This window comes from Hemitrygon akajei, chromosome 1 (genome assembly GCF_048418815.1).
Source record: "Hemitrygon akajei chromosome 1, sHemAka1.3, whole genome shotgun sequence".
In the NCBI taxonomy this organism is placed as follows: Eukaryota; Metazoa; Chordata; class Chondrichthyes; order Myliobatiformes; family Dasyatidae; genus Hemitrygon; species Hemitrygon akajei.
In genome coordinates this window covers 56454472-56470941 of record NC_133124.1, presented here as the reverse complement: position 1 = coordinate 56470941, position 16470 = coordinate 56454472, and the positions used below count along the sequence as shown (strand labels likewise).

General features: G+C 39.1%; 1 protein-coding gene across 2 annotated transcripts in view; it reads left to right on the top strand.

Annotated features, from left to right (window-relative positions):
* The window catches only part of colec12 (collectin sub-family member 12), a 148046-nt gene that overhangs the window by 11793 nt on the left and 119783 nt on the right, over positions 1-16470 (top strand). For both annotated transcript variants that reach the window (XM_073043581.1, XM_073043572.1), the window contains exon 2: positions 7806-7856. In XM_073043581.1, the coding sequence (XP_072899682.1) occupies positions 7838-7856 (19 nt within the window). In that variant the 5' untranslated portion in view covers positions 7806-7837. The remainder of the gene's footprint in view (positions 1-7805; positions 7857-16470) is intronic.

The window sequence follows — 16470 nt, the reverse complement described above, 5'->3', positions numbered from 1 at the left end:
AAAACACAGTGTAGTGTCTAATGGCCATGTGATTGACACTAGTTAGAGACTGTTTGGCAGCAGACTTCTGTCTCAATTAAGACCATAAGACCATAAAATATAGGAACAAAATTAGGCCATATGGCCCAGCAAGGCTGCTCATCCAATTTTCCTCTCAGCCCCAATCTCCTGCCTTTGCTCCATGTCCCTTTATGCCCTGACCAATCAAGAATCTATCAACCTCTACCTTAAATATATATAAAGATGGCCTCCACAGCTGCCTGCGGCAAAGAATTCTGCAGATTCACCACTTTCTGGCTAAAGAAATTCCTCCTCATCTCCATTCTAAAAGGACACCCCTCTATTCTGAAGCTGAATCTTGTGGTCTTATACTCTCTCGCCATAGGAAACACCCTCTCCACATCCACTCTATCAAGGCCTTTCACCATCCAATAGGTTTCAATGTCACCCCTTATTCTTCTGAATTCTAGTGAATACAGGCCCAGAGCCATCAAAGTGGTCTTCATATGCCAATTAACAGCATATTGTCCCAAATAAACTAAGAAAATCCCAGCTATTTTCTCGATTAGTTCTCACTCTTTAAGAGATGTGCCAAATAAATAGTTGCTCTGATTAATTGATGGTGAATTAACTGGAATCCGCCGTATATGGATGAAGAGCTGGAATTTCCAATACAGCTTGGGCATCCAAAATCCAGCTATGTGAAAATAGTAATGTGTAAAAGCATTTTGAAAATATTTTGCTTTATATTTATATAAAATAACTGTAGACCTACTGTCCAAATCCTGGGAAGATCAGTAAAGTAAAAGGTCTTGATTACATGCTGTTTTAGTTATTGGCTTTAGTGCTTTGTTGTAATGATGCACTGGTCTGGTTCCTGCACTCATCATTGACCCATTGCCACCTGAACTCTGTGACCTTTATAATTTCCGGAGTTTCTTGCCATCAAGTTGACATCAGAAAGGCCAGAAATTCCTCCAAGTGCAGCTCTGCCAAAAGGAAGCATAATGTGTAATTTATAACCAAGAAACAGAAATTACTGCTGAAATTAGATAAAGGCATGGTACTGAGATGAGTGTGGAATGTGGGGTGGGTAGTTCACTTATGAGTAGGTCATAATCGTTTATGCTGAAACTGATGTTCAGAAATAAAAAAGGAACTATATATAAATCTAAAATGATGATTTAGACAGTGGTAATGGAATAAACCTTACAGAAGAGGAGTTGAGGATGCAATTAAATGCCAGTGTAAATTTAAAAAGCTGAGAGTTTCCCCAATCAACAGCAGTGAACTGAATATTCCAAGTCCAAGATGGTCAACCAAATTTAAAAGGCGCGACGGAATAAGGTAATTAGAAGTGCAAATGAAGCTTCAGTGGATTTTGCCATGAGTTACTAATGAAAACCTTTCTGTTTAATTAATTCATATTGCTGGTGAAATATCCCTTTATTTGCAGTAGTTATAATGGAAAACCTTAAAAACAGCTGATCAAAATGTGCTGCAGAGGTGTAAATAAAGCAGAAGATATGTTTCCTGTTCTTAGACATGCTGGTGTAAGCCAATGCATACGGGGAAATCCAATATCCATAATGTTACAAGAGGGTAAAAGTATTTCCAGTTCATTATTGTACTATGAAAAAAGCAGGAATAATCATACAGATTTGTTTGAATGGAATGCTTTTTCAAAAGTGGTTTGAGAAGCACTTTCTTCCTGATGAAAAGTGTGCAGCAGAGGAGCGTAATGATTAGCAAATGCTTTACAGTACCAGGTTCAAAACCCACTGCTGTCTGTAGGAGTTTGTACATTCTCCTACATTCTCCTACATTCTCCCCATGACAACATGGGTTTTCTCCGGGTGCTCCAGTTTCCTCCCACAGTCCAAAGACATGCTCTCTCTTAAGTTAATTGGTCATTGTACGTTTCCCGTGATTAGGCTAGGGTTAAATTGGGGATTGCTGGGGGCACAGCTCAAAGGCCCAGAAGGGCCTATTCTGCATTGTATCTCAATACATAACTATTAGAGACATAGAACATGGATACAGGATCTTTGGCTCAATGTCCATGCCAACCACAGTGCCCACCAAACTAACCCCTATTCCTCTAAGCCACAACCACCCTCCCTCATGTACCCAGACAAGTGTTTCTTAAATCATTTCATTGTACCTGCCTCAACCACTTCTTCCAGCAGCTCATTCCTTATACTCACCCTCTGCATGAAAGAGTTGTCTCTCCGGTCCCTTTAACTCTTTCCCCTTTATCTGAAATCTATGCTCCTTAGTTTTGTGTTCCCCTACCCTGGAGAAAAGACTGTTACCATCCACCTTATCCATGCCTCTCATAATTTTAAACATTTCTATCAGGTCACCACTCATTCTGCTATGTTTGATGAAACATAGATACATGCCTGACTATTGCTCTTGATGCTAAACCTCTTGTGAAAGACAATGTTTTTTGTCATTCAGTTACCTGCAAGTGTAATATTGTTGGTATAGCTAATGAACTAAAGAATTTTAAGGCCCTTGCAATACCAGTTTAAAAAATTTATGAGGTTTTAATTATTTAATGCTACAAATTGAGAACTGACGATGTAAGAGTTCTAAATGATTTTGACCTGGGCTGCTGAACATGTATGGAACCAATTCATTAAAGACATGATGACTAACACTTGGCATACCCTGTGATAGGAACATGCAATGATGAAGATCCTTATTTCATGCAATAGTGTGTATCAGAAAAGAAGAAAATGACTTTTGAGTGCTGCCAAAGAATCTCGGCCTGAAACGTCAACTGTACTCTTTTCCTAGATGCTGCCTGACTTGCCGATTTCCTCTGGGATGTGTGTGTTGCTCGGATTTCCAGCGTCTGCAGATTTTCTCTTGCTTGTGACTTTTGGATCTGTTAAATTTTGAAAAAGGATTGACTTCTGAAGCTTTACAGTCATCAGAAGGAAATATTATTGAAGAAGTGTGAATAATTATGCTTTCATTGATCACACACAAGTAGTAAAATTGTGATATTGATTGTCCACCCAAGGGAGAAAGATTAAAAACACTGGGGTTGACATCAGAACACTGGTGATCAAATAGAGGAAGAGTTCATAGGGAAAAGCATAAATATATGTGAAATGGTCATTGAAGTCCTACGACAACAGATTTGGAACACAGCAAAAGATAATGCAGGTTTACAAGATTCAAGGAAAATTAATCAAAGGAAATTCTCATTTATGAGGATTTTAAATTACCTGATCTCTTTAGTTAAGCTTTCCAGTGAAGTGCTGTTGACCTGACCTCAACTTTAACTGCAGTAGCCAAATGTAATTAATCCAATATCCTTTGTTGGAAGTGGATAACAGGAAAACTATTTGGTGAATACACAAAAAATGTTTCAGATTTTGTGCATACATAGTCCAAAATCCAGGAAAATCTGAAATCTACCACAGTCTCAGTCTCAAGCCAGATTTTACACAGGGACTCCTGTCGTGTCATAAATTGCCATCATTCTCTTTTTCCGGCATTACTTTTAATTCCACCTTCTCTAAATATGTTAACTGTTGAATTGTTGGTAAACTTCTCTCTAGATAGGACTAGTGCTACATCTAGCAATTGGCACACTCTTCATATCTAATTGTGGTCAAACTTTATAACCCATAACTTAGATTCAAACCTGGGAGTATTTAGAGAGGGATGGGATAATAGAGGGTAATAGCTTTGACAAGTTAATTTTGACAACTTTTATCTAACAGTATTTGTATAGGTGAGATCAGTATTAGCATGATATTGTGTAAATGAATTCTCAAAATACTTTCAATGTTGCCTGAAGAGCAGGCTTGTTATGAAAATTCAGACATGTCATTATTAAAGAAATGCTGAAGCAGCAGCCAGACAGGAAATATAGAGCCGTGTTATGAAGTATTTCTTGGTTGAAGTAGGATTGGAATCTGTGTATCAGAGGTTCAATATAAGGTCCACATTTGTTTTTGATATTAATGAATAGACCCAGCAGTTCACTGCATAATCTGGCAAATCTATTTATTTGATGGCTTCAGAAACACACTTCAGTGAGGCAGATTGACTCAAATCTTACAAGCTGATATACAAGTCATACCGAACTGCAATATAAAAACAAGCCCTTCAGCCCATCTAGTCTGTGATGAACTGTTATTCTGCCTAGTCCCATCAAACTGTACCTAAACCATAACCCTCCATACCCTTCCCATCTATGTATCGATCCAAACTTTCTTAAATGTTGCAATCGAGCCTGCTTCCATCACTTCTGCTGGAAGCTTGTTCCACACTCACACCACCCTCTGAGTGAAGAAGTTCCTGCTCAGTTTCCCCTTAAATCTTCCACCTTTCACTCTTAACTTATGACCTTGAGTTTTAGTCTCACCCAACCTCAGTGGATAAAGCTTGCTTGCATTTATCCAATCGATACTGCTCATAATTTTGTATACAGTACCTCTACCAAATCTCCCCTCATTCTCCTATACGTATGGGAATAAAGTCTGAACCTACTGAACTTCCCTATAACTCTGGTCCTCAAGTCCCAGCAACATCCTTGTAAATTTTCTCTGTACTCTTTCAATCTTTTGATATCTTTCCTGTAGGTAATTGACTAGTGCCCCGCACAATACTGCAAAACTTTCTTCACCAACATCTTATACAACTTCAACATAACATCCCAACCCCTATATTCATCCCTCTGATTTATGAAGGCCAATGTGCCCAAATCTCTCTTTACAATCCTTTCTACCTGTGATGTTACTTTCAAGGAATTAAGTATGTGTATTCCCTGATCCCTCTGTTCTACCACACTTCTCAATGTCCTACTATTCACTGTGTAAGTCCTACCCTGGTTTACTCTCCCAAAATGCAACACCTCACATTTGCCTGCATAAAATTTCATCTGTAATTTTTCGCAACCCATTTTTGTCAGCTGGTCCAAATCCCACTACAAGCTTTAATAATCTTCCCCACTATCTACTACTCTCTGAATCTTGGTGTCATCCGCAAATTTTTACCACTATATCATCCATATGATTAATATACTGTAGATGACAAACAAGAATGGGCCCGGCACCAATCCCTGCGGCACACCACAGTCAGAGAGGCAACCATCTACTAACACTCTTTGGCTTCTCCTGTTATGCCAGTGGTGAACCAAATTTACTACTTCACCCTGAATGCCAAACGACTGAACCATCTGTTCAAGCATCCCATGCTGGACTTTATCAACGGTTTTGCTAAAGTCCGTATAGTCAATCCCCAGTGCCTTCCCTAGTAACCTCCTCATCTAAGATTCCAAACCTTTTCCTTGTTGGAGGATTTCAATTTTAGGAAAGCAACTTATTTGGGGGTTCAAAATACATTAAGCATTTTCTCCATAAACTTTGTCACTAATAAAATCTATTCAAAATTTGATTCCTGTGTATTCCATGAATGGAACACTATCATGTTTTTTCTAATTTTAGATGAATATAAATAAAAATATAACAATAACAAGAGAAAATCTGCAGATGCTGGAAATCCAGGTAATACACTCAAAATGTTGGAGGAACTCAGCAGGCCAGGCAGCATCTATGGAAAAAAGTACAGTTGACATCTCGGCCCAAAACATCAACTGTACTTTTTTTCCATAGTTGCTGCCTGGCCGCTGAGTTCCTCCAGAATTTTGTTTATGTGACAAGAAACATATAACAAGAAATGTATTGAAAACTAATTGATAAATTTTGCCAAGCAGAATGTTATCAGATGTACACATTGTTCATTAGCCACATCAGTGTACAAATCACTACTCACTTTTTAGCTCCTTTCATGAGAATCCATGAACACCTAATTTTACAATACTTTGCTCTCTTGGTTGTGCAAGGGAACTAAAATGAGCAAAATTATAATACCTGATGTCATCATTCTAATCTAGTTCTAATTAATATTAAATGCACCTTATTGTGACTGTATGATCACTCTTAGAAGAGTAGAGCTTTATTTCACATGTTTCAAAAAGCAATATTGTTTGTTTTGATTCATTTTTTATTTTTAGTTTTAAATATTTGCACATAAAAATCAAGAAGATAGGTCAAAGTTCAAAGTAAAGTAATTATCAAGAACATATATGTCACCACACACAACCCTGAGATAGGTGCCAATGACCAGCTCTAATTGTCTCTAGCAGGGCAAGAGCCAGAGGTAAGATCATGATCATCAAATGGCAGACCTGTCAGGCAGAGATATGATGGGAGAAAGTTCAATGTTTAGTAAACTTGGTAGGAAAGGCAATTGAGTGAGAACTGAAGAAGCTGAACAGAGTTAGCTTGAAAGCTAAGCGGAGGATCTGTATATACTTTCAGACTGAACGTACAGAGAAAAAATACTTTCTAGGTTTTAAGTGTTGACAGCTCTAAAGCTAGTTGGCACCAGTGATTGAGTGCAGTAATAATATAATCCTCCTATTTTCTATTCTGCCTGTGTAAGCATTTGTTCTTACAAGGGTTTCCAATTCATGCAAGGATGGCAAAGATTTACATGTGCAAACGGGGGTGGGGGGGCATTGCTAAATTGCCGAAACTTGCATTGCTTATAGATAGAGGGTGGTGGTAGATAGAGCATGTTCTGCCTAGTGGTCCATGGCTAGTATTATCTTGGGACTCCTGCTCTTCTCATGAGTGATTTACATGAGGAAGTGGAAGGGTGGGTTAGATAGTTTGCAGATGGCACAAAAATTGGTGGTGTTGTGGATACTACAGAAGGTTGTCATAGGTTACAAGATATTCACAGGATGCAGAGCAGGACTGACAAGTGTCAGAGTTCAGTCTGGGGAAAGTGTGAAGTGATACACTTTGGAAGGCAAAGTATAAGGTTAATGGCAAAATTCTTCGAAGGAACGGAGGGATTTTAGGGTCCAAGTCCATAGATCTCTCAAAGTTGCTGCACAACTCGAAGAATGGTTAAGGCGGCATATTCTGTTTTGGCCTTCATTAGTCGGGGCATTGAGGTTACATTGCAGCTCTATAATATATTGTTTACATTTACAATACACTTATCCTTGTAATATTGTGTTCAATTTGGGTTGCCTCATTATAGGAAGGACATGGAAGCTTTAGACAGAGTGTAAAGGAGATCTACCTAGATGCTGCCTGAATTGGAGGGCAGGTTTTATGAAGAATGATTGAGTAAGCTAAGGCTTTTCTATTTGGAGCGAAGAAGAATGAGAGGTGACTTGATTGAGGTGTATAAGATAATAAGAGACATAGATAGAGTGGGCAGCCTGCACCTATTTCCCAGGGCAGTAATGTCTCATATGAGATGGCACATTTTTAACATGATTGGAGGAAAGTATAGGGGGGATGTTAGAGATAGATTTTTCACATAGAGAGTGAAAATGCATGAAACGCTCTGCTAGGTTGGTGATAGAGGAAGATACAATTGGGATATTTAAAAGACAGAGAGACACATGGAGGAAAAAATGGAGTGCTATCTTGGAGTAGGTTAAAAAGATTAGCACAGTATCATTTGACATAGTGCTATAGACTGTTTTAAATAGTCATATCAATGAGATAGCAACAAGGAACATAAATAGATATAAAATATTTGAGTAACTACAAAATCATAATCTTTTGATTGTGGAATGGGTTTGATGTAAATCCAGACCACAATTTTTCTTAATGGTGAATGCATAGAACTTGATATAGTTACTAATTCTCCTTGGTAATTCATGTGGACTGCAGGAATCCAAATTTGTTCTTCTGTCTGTATGCATTAACACCATGCTCCATTAGTTTTACTGATGAAATTATTTGTTCTTGCAGACGACTACAGTGAAGAAGAGGAGGTGCATTCAATGGGTTACAAGAGGTTTGGTGAGTAGTAATTATCCAGAGATCGAGAATTTGTAATTGTCATAAACCTTTGTTAAAGAAAGGAAACTCCTTCAGCATTTGCAGAAAATACATTTAAAGTAGTATTAACAGAACTGATTTTGAGGTAAGTCATGCAATAAAGAACTCTTTCCTAAAATACAATCTGGCGTTGAGATCGGAAGGTTATATCAAGAAGAGAGATTGGGCACATTGGTAAAAAAGACATTGATTTTCTGACGGGTATCTTACCCTGAGTTTACACAATTGTAGCAGAATATATTTGGTGCAATGTGCTTTTTTAATCCCATGAAGCACATTTCTTATATTTTAATAGCTCTAATAAAGTATTTAGTAATAATATTATATCCAAATGAAACATTTAATGTAGAAGGAGACGCAGTGGGGATGTGGTTATACCAGTATTGAGGGCTTGCCTAAACTGTCAGTAGAAGTCAAATGTATTTATGGTACATTTTGTCTGTTAGAATTGGTGAACAAAGTTACGTAGTGAAGTTTCTCTTTAATATTGTTGTAACAAGCCTTGTTATAGTTAACTAAAGATAAATAGACAGGAAAGCAGTTTCCTTGCTCAATTATCAGTATGCCATAATTTGAATAATTTTAGGTTCTTCAAAGGGGACCATATGTGTAGAAATAATGAGTGAGCACTTTCTAGGGTTAAATTACAGGCCTTCCAACAGTCAGGGAACTTAGAGGAACATCTATCCTCAGAGATGTTCAAAGGCAAATAAGGTTATGAACATGCTACAAATGCTCAACTTATGGATGCCCTTACAAATGAGTAAGTATTTGGAAAACTGGCAGATTGGATGCGGAATACTTAAGAGACCGGTGAGGTGGATGGGGATGTACTTGTCAACTGTTGCGGGCTGCAGCCATCATCTTCGCAGTGGAAATGAGTACTTCCACTTGCTTTCTTTTCCATCAGTTCCTCCCTTCCCTCCCATCGAGTTGCATAACAAATACCCTGCTTTAATTTATTTCAATGCTGGAAACAGTTCAGGTTACAAACAGTTCTTAGGAATGGACCCCTGTCATTGATTGGAGGCTTCCTGTAATACAGTATTTCAACTTCCACAGTTGTAATTGGGATCAACGTATGGTGCAGGTCTTAAGAGGGCATGTGATTTTTAAAGATCATCCAGAAGAGCTTCTTAAGCCAGTAATCAATAGGTCACCCACATTATTGGAGAAGGGACACGGAAGCCAGGAAAGTAACTGAAGTGTCTGTGGCTGAGGTAATTCTGGAAAGGGACAAGGGTGATCCAAAAATTAAGGTCCTGAAGTGGAGGAAGGACAAATTCAATGTCATAAAACAGGATTGGGTAAAAATATACCAGCTATAAATCTAGTGGGAGACTTTTAAAAGTGAAATCATGAGAGTTTAAAGCCAATGTCTGCCTGTAAGGATGAAAAGTTAGGAAGACAAGTCTAGAGAACCCCAAGTGTCAAAGGTATTGTGGGTTTGAGAATAAGAAATAGGAAGTATATAGCAGGTATAGAGTATTGAAAATACATGAGGACAGAATGTACATTGAGGGTACTTAACAAAAAAGGAAATTAGGAGACCAACGATTGCAGAAAATCCCAAAGCATTTTATAAGTGAAACACCCTGTTTACCTTGGCTGCGTAAGTCTGGGGAAGACACTGTCAAACCCTGCCAAACTTATGAGATTGGGACTGTTCGATCCCACCCCAGACCCCAGTTTGTGTGTGTAATTTGCTACCCTGTTACATATCAGTGCCACGAAATAACAGACAGTACACTGCATATGATTAAAGGAATTATGTTTATGAATCTTAACTAAAGGGCTAGTAAAGAATAACAAAAAGAAAAGGGCCCATTCTATTTAAACAGTTCAATGTGCACAAGTTGGAGCTCATCTTGAACTTCCGTCGCTCGCACACTGGGCCTTCGGTCAGCATGAACCGCTCACACCACCTTCTGAACGTGGTTTGCAATCCATCTCGGACAAACAGGTCTCCCACCAGATCATATGCTACGACCAGTTCTCCCCAATGTGTTCCCTCATCATTTCCCACCAAACAAAAGCACCGAGACCAACCTTAGTGTCCCTCACCAGCGAAACCTCCCCTTAATTCTACCATCCTAATTGGATGTCACACATTTCTCATTTTATTCAAGAAGGACAACAGGATAACTAGTTAATTATAAGTTATTGAGTCTAATGGCAGTGGTAAGGAAGGTGTTGAAAAATATATGAGGGGCACTACTCATCTATATTTGGAAAGACAAAGATTATTCCAGGATAGGCAGCATGGCTTTACTGGTAGGAAATCCTATCTGACTAATATAACCACATTTTTTGAAGAAGCAAAACCTATATGGATGAAGGCAGTGCCCTTAATATAGTCTATGTGACTTCAGTAAGGCTTTTGACTAGGTCCCATATCAATATTTGGTCCAAAAAGTTATAGATCTAGGGCAAGTTTGAAAGTTGATTCAAAAGTTGCCTTGGTAAATGAAGACAGACAGTAATTTTGGAGTGTGGTTTTATGCTTGGAAGTTTGCAACCATGATGTATCACAGGGATCAATACTGAGACCCTTCTGATTCTTATACATTAGTGACCCGGATGTAAATGTAGAAGGTACTAATAGTAAGATTGCAGGTAGTCTAAAATCCATGAGGTCTTAAAAGGCTGGGATATACACTGTGAATGGTAGAGGCCTGGGGAGTATTGAGGAACAAAGGGATCTTGATGTACAAGTCTAGAGAACCTTGTATTTAGTGACACAGATAGATAAGGTAGTGAAGAAAACATGGAATGCTTGTTTTATTAGCCATGGCTTAGGGATTTCAGAGCATAGATGTCATAGTACAAATTTATAACATTTTAAAATTTTGGTTAACCACAGCTGCAGTATTGTGTGCTGTTCTACTTACCATACTGTGTGAAAGTCATAATTGCATTGGAGTATCTGTAGAGGAGACGTACTGGCATGTTGTGTAGAATGGAGTGTTTCAGTTATGAGAAGAGATTGGATAGGCTGGGCTTGTTTTCTTAGAGCAATGTAGGCAGTGTTGACCTCATAAAAGTATACAAATTTATAAAGGGTACAGATATGATCGATAGTAGGAAACTCATCTCCATAGCAAAGGTGTCCATAACCAGAGAGTATAGGCTTAGGGTAAGAGAGGATCTGAGAAAGAATTTCTTTCACTTAGTGGTGGTGGAGCCAGGTACTGTCATAGCATTTAGAAACTATCTTTAAGAATACTTGAATCACTGGGCCACAGAAAGCTTCAGACCAAATACTGGATAGCACTTAACTGTCAGAATGCTCATGTCTATAATATTTAACCACTAGAATGAACTCTTGGCCTCACAGTCGATCTCATTGTGGCCTTTGTACCTTATCATCTATCTGCACAGCGGCTTTTCTGCAACTGGAACTGGAACACTATATTCTGCATTCTACTATTACTTTTTCCATTTGTTCTACTTCAACGTATGTTTTGAAATGATTCATATCAAAAGTGTGCAAAACAAAATGCCTTGATTTATCTCAGTACATGTCACAATGATAAATCACTTACTAATTAATAAACGCCTTACGCTAAATGAACAAAAGATTTTCTGTAACAAATTATTCCCTTTTCTGTTGAATTCTTGTTTGGAATGAAGTTTAAAGTGCATTACTAATAACCTTTTCTTGGAGTTTTTGGGTAGTTTTAATTTTGCACATAGAAAGGATCATTGATGAACTACAAAGTGGAAATGTTTCTCGAAAGAAGCGCTAGACAAGGTCATTGCTTTGCTTAGGCAACACTTTGTTACTTTTGCAGTATCTCAGAGAATAAAATTGAACAGAAACAGTGAATTATATTATATGCTTAGCCAATACTAGATTGATCTCAAAGATCTGCAGGAATCATGGTCAAAGAAGGACTAGAAATTATAACAATAATGTTCTTTTGCAATAAGAACATAACTAATAGCATAACAAAAGAACAACAGAATAGTTACAACATAGAAAGAGGCCATTTTGTTTATCACATCTGCAACAGCTCCACATGAGTAATCTACCTATTCCATTCAACACAAAACCCAAACTAACTCTGGCAGTAAATTCCAGATCCTATCCACATGCAAAAATCACCTCTCCTTATGTCACTTTTTGTTAAACAATTTGCTGTTCTTCACCTTTTGACAGTGAGAACAGCTTTCCTCTATCTCCTCCCTCTGTATGCTTTAGGATTTTAAAGAGCACTATCAGACTCCCTCACAACGTTGTCTGTTCCAAGGTGAACAATCCCACTTTAGTTCATTCAACTAACTCAAGTACTTGATCCCAAAATCTTTTCAGTGCCCTCTCTAAAAATTTATTGTGTATCTCTCTTGATGTCATTTCCAGCACAATACACAATATGCCAATCATAGTCCAACCAATATGTTATAAAAACACATTATGACTTCCTTGTCCATGACTCTGTATCTCTTTATCTACTGTGCTGTTTTAGCCACTTCCTTAAATTACCCTGCCACATTTTCCCTATACCTTAGACCCCTCTGTTCTTGTACCCTTTTTAGAATGGTGTTCTTTAGTTTACATTGCTTCTGCTCAATTTTCCTACTAAAATGTAACACTTTGCATTTGTCTGCATTAATTTTCATCTACTGCCTATCTGCCCATTTGAATCCCTCTGTCCGTGTCTGTATTTCCTTATCCTCTACTATCCTCCAAGTTTTGTGTCCTCTGCAGAATTTGAAATTGTTTCCTGTACCTCCAAATGCCAGCTATAATATCATATAGTTATAATTAACATCCCTGAACCATCCTGAGAGAATTCCACCACACTCTTCCTCCAGCCTGAAAAACCTTTCATTACTGTTGTTTCCTGTTAGCCAATTTTCAATTCATGCTGAAGCAACTGATCTCTAGTTTCTTGCAATGATTCTTTCTAAAGATATCCTACTGTCTGCTTAGCTGATGTGACACCAGAGCTTATTAGTAAACTGGTCAGTATGACCATTTCAGACTTATCTTGACACAAATAATGTGACGTTTTAATTAGAAGTATCATTTATTGAACAGTAATGCATAATGCCTAACTGAAGTAGTGAAATTGTTTTATTTTCATTCCTGGCTGTTTCTAGCTTCTCCAAGTCTGAATGCTTAAAAGCACAGTGAACAAAACAGTTCTGAGTTGTCTTACTGCTTATTTCTCATCAGCTATCAGTGACAAAAATCACTGCTTTTTGAACATGAACATATTTATGCAACTGATGCTATTTTAAAACTGTTCACCCAAAGCATGCTGTTGTGTCTAACACTAGTTAGAAACTCTTCATCACAGTCTCCTGTCCCAATTAAGCAGCATAGTGTATCAAATAAATGAAAGAAATCCTGGCTATTATCTTGATCAGTTTACATTCTTTAAGAGCTGTCCCAAATAAAAATGTCAATAATAATCACACTGATTCTGCATGTGATCTCCTGTATTGCTACAATGAGTTCCGATATAAATCACAATTCACACTGTAAATAGAACATAGAACAATATAGCACATGAATTGACCCCTCGGTCCACAATGTCTGTGTAAATGGTGGGTGAGGCTAACCCTGGTTCAATACTCTTGTACTATTCAGTGTTCATGACCAAAGATGAAATTTGCACCCCCCCGCCCCCCCAGCTTGGAATTACAACCTGTCATCTGAATTCAATATTTAGATCTCTTGTATACATCTACTCTTGCCTTTCCAAACTTTTCTGAAACAGTTTGAGAAAATACTAGCTGATTCAAATGATGTCACTTTATTCTACAGCAATAGGCCTCTAATTGTTTTAAAATTTTCTGTGTTCATGTGCTAGAAGACTACCACTGAATGCCCGAGACTAGGAATCTCAGATACATAATGTCCTGATGAAGAGTCTCAACTCAAAACATTGACTGTCTATTTTCCTTAGTAGATGTTGCCTGGCCTGCTGAGCTTTTCCAGCATTTTGTGTGTGTTGTTCAATGTTTATTGTTTATCAAGAAAAACAACTTGACTCATTCAAAGACTTGGCTATTTGATTAAATATAACTGAGTACAAAACAAAGAAGACTGCAGATGCTGGACATCTGGAGCCACAAACAAAACACTGAAGGAACTCAATGAGTTAAGCAGCATCAATGGAGGGAATATCCCTCATCCACCTATCCATAGATACGACAAGGTTTTAAGATTAGCTTTGTTTGTCACTTGTATCTCGAAACAGTGTGAAATACTGTATGTCATTTGCATCAATGATCAATACAGTCTGAGAATGTGCTGGGGACAGCTCACAGATGTCCCTATGCTTCTGATGCCCACCTACCATGTCCACAACTTACCGGTACTAACCCATAAATCTTTGGAAAGTGGGAGGAAACCGGAGCACCCAGAGGAAACCCAGGCAGTCAATGGAAAAACATGCAAACTCCTTACAAGCAGCAGCAGAAATTAAAGCCCAGTCACTGGCACTGTGAAATATTATCCTATCCTGCTGCTCCAATGTTGTCTGAACTGCAGAGTTTTTGTGTGTTGCTCAATACAGGATGTTTTCCTTCTCTCTCCAAATCCTATCTATTGATTCATGGTTAAAAAATCCATATGGTGACATTTCCAAAAACGTTGCCCACAATTTCTTGTTAGAATGAAACATAGAAAAAAAAAATATTTTCACATGATCCCCAAGCAATTTGCAACCCAATCTGAGCCAACTTCTTGCAACATCCCCTCTTCAGCAGTTATAAAACTCAAAAGTCAGCTTGGACTTCACTTCTCTTGTGCTTGTCGCTAAACAGACCTCATTACTTCATCTGGAATTTGAGGTTCTCATGCCTAATAGTGAGTTCTTAAGCTCACTGCAGGAGGTGCATCTGGCTGCAGCTTCTAGCAGACCATGTAAAGGAGATGAAGCTGCAACTGGATGAAATTTAAATCATTCAGGAGGCTAAGGGGTTAATAGACACAGAATGTAGTTATACCCAAGCTGCAGGACACAGGTAACTGATCGATTGTTAGGAGGGAGAAAGGGGATAGGAAGCAAGTGCAGAGTACCCTTGTTGAACACCTATGCTCTGTCCGCCAGAGAAAGCAGGATCTCCCAGTGGCCACACATTTTAATTCCATGTCCCATTCCCATTCTGATATGTCTATCCATGGCCTCCTCTACCGTCAAGATGAAGCCACACTCAGGTTGGAGGAACAACACCTTATATTCCGTCTGGGTAGCCTCCAACCTGATAGCATGAACACTGATTTCTCTAACTTCAGTTAATGCCCCTCCTCCCCTTCTTATACCACCCCTTATTTATTTATTTATTTATTTATTTATTTATTTATCTATTTATTTATTATTCTCTCTTCCCCCCCTTTTTTTCTCTCTCTGCCCCTCTCACAATCACTCCTTGCCTGCTCTCCATCTTCCTCTGATGCTCCCCTCCCCCTTTCATTCTCTCTAGGCCTCTCGTCCCATGATCCTTTCCCTTCTCCAGCTGTGTATCCCTTTTGCCAATCATCTTTCCAGCTCTTAGCTTCATCCCTCCCCCTCCTGTCTTCTCCTATCATTTCAGATTTCCCCTTCCCCCTCCCTCTTCCAAATCTCTTACTATCTTTTCTTTCAGTTAGTCCTGATGAAGGGTCTCGGCCCAAAACGTCGGCAGTGCTTCTCCCTATAGATGCTGCCTGACCTGCTGTGTTCCACCAGCATTTTGTGTGTGTTGCTTGAATTTCCAGCATCTGCAGATTTCCTCATGTTTGCTCTTTAAATTCACTACTGCGAAGCCTCTGCCAGTGATGCCTACACTGAAGAAGTTTAAATCTTCTCTTCGACGGGAGTTCAGTGAAACCCTCTCTCGCTGCTCCCCATCTATAATTTCTTCGGCCCTTCAACTTTTTGATCTAGTCCTGATGAAGGGTCTCGGCCCGAAACATCGACAATACTTCTTCCTATAGATGCTGCCTGGCCTGCTGCGTTCCACCAGCATTTTGTGTGTGTTGCAGAGTACCCCTGTGGTCATTGCCTTCAACAACGAGTACACCACTTTGGATACTGTTGAGAGTGATTATAGCAGATGAAAGGCATGGCAGTCAGGACTCTGGCACTGAGTCTGGCTCAATGGCTCAGAAAGGAAGGGGGAATAGAGGCAAGCTGTAGTGATAGGGGACTCACTGGTTAGGGGAACAGAAAGGAGGTTCTGTGGACGAGAACGGGAGTCCCAGGTTGTCAGGATAAGGGTATCTCAGCAGTCACAGCATTGCTAAGTGGGAGGCTGAGCAGCCAGAGGTCATGGTCCACGTCACTAGATTAGACATGAAAAGGAGAGATGACAAGGTCCTGCAAAGTGAGTTCAGGGGGTTAGATGCAAACTTAAAGAACAGGACCTCTAGTGCCAAGATCACAGAATTTCTACCGGTGACGCATGCAAGTGAGGCCAGAAGCAAGAAGATCATACAGTTGAACACAAGAGTGAGGAGGCAGAGCTGGACGGAGGGCTTCAGATTTTTGGATTATTGGACTCTTCTAGGGAATGTAGAACCTGTACAGAAGGGATAGTTTGCACCTGAACCTGGGGGGGGGGGGGGGGCTAATATCCT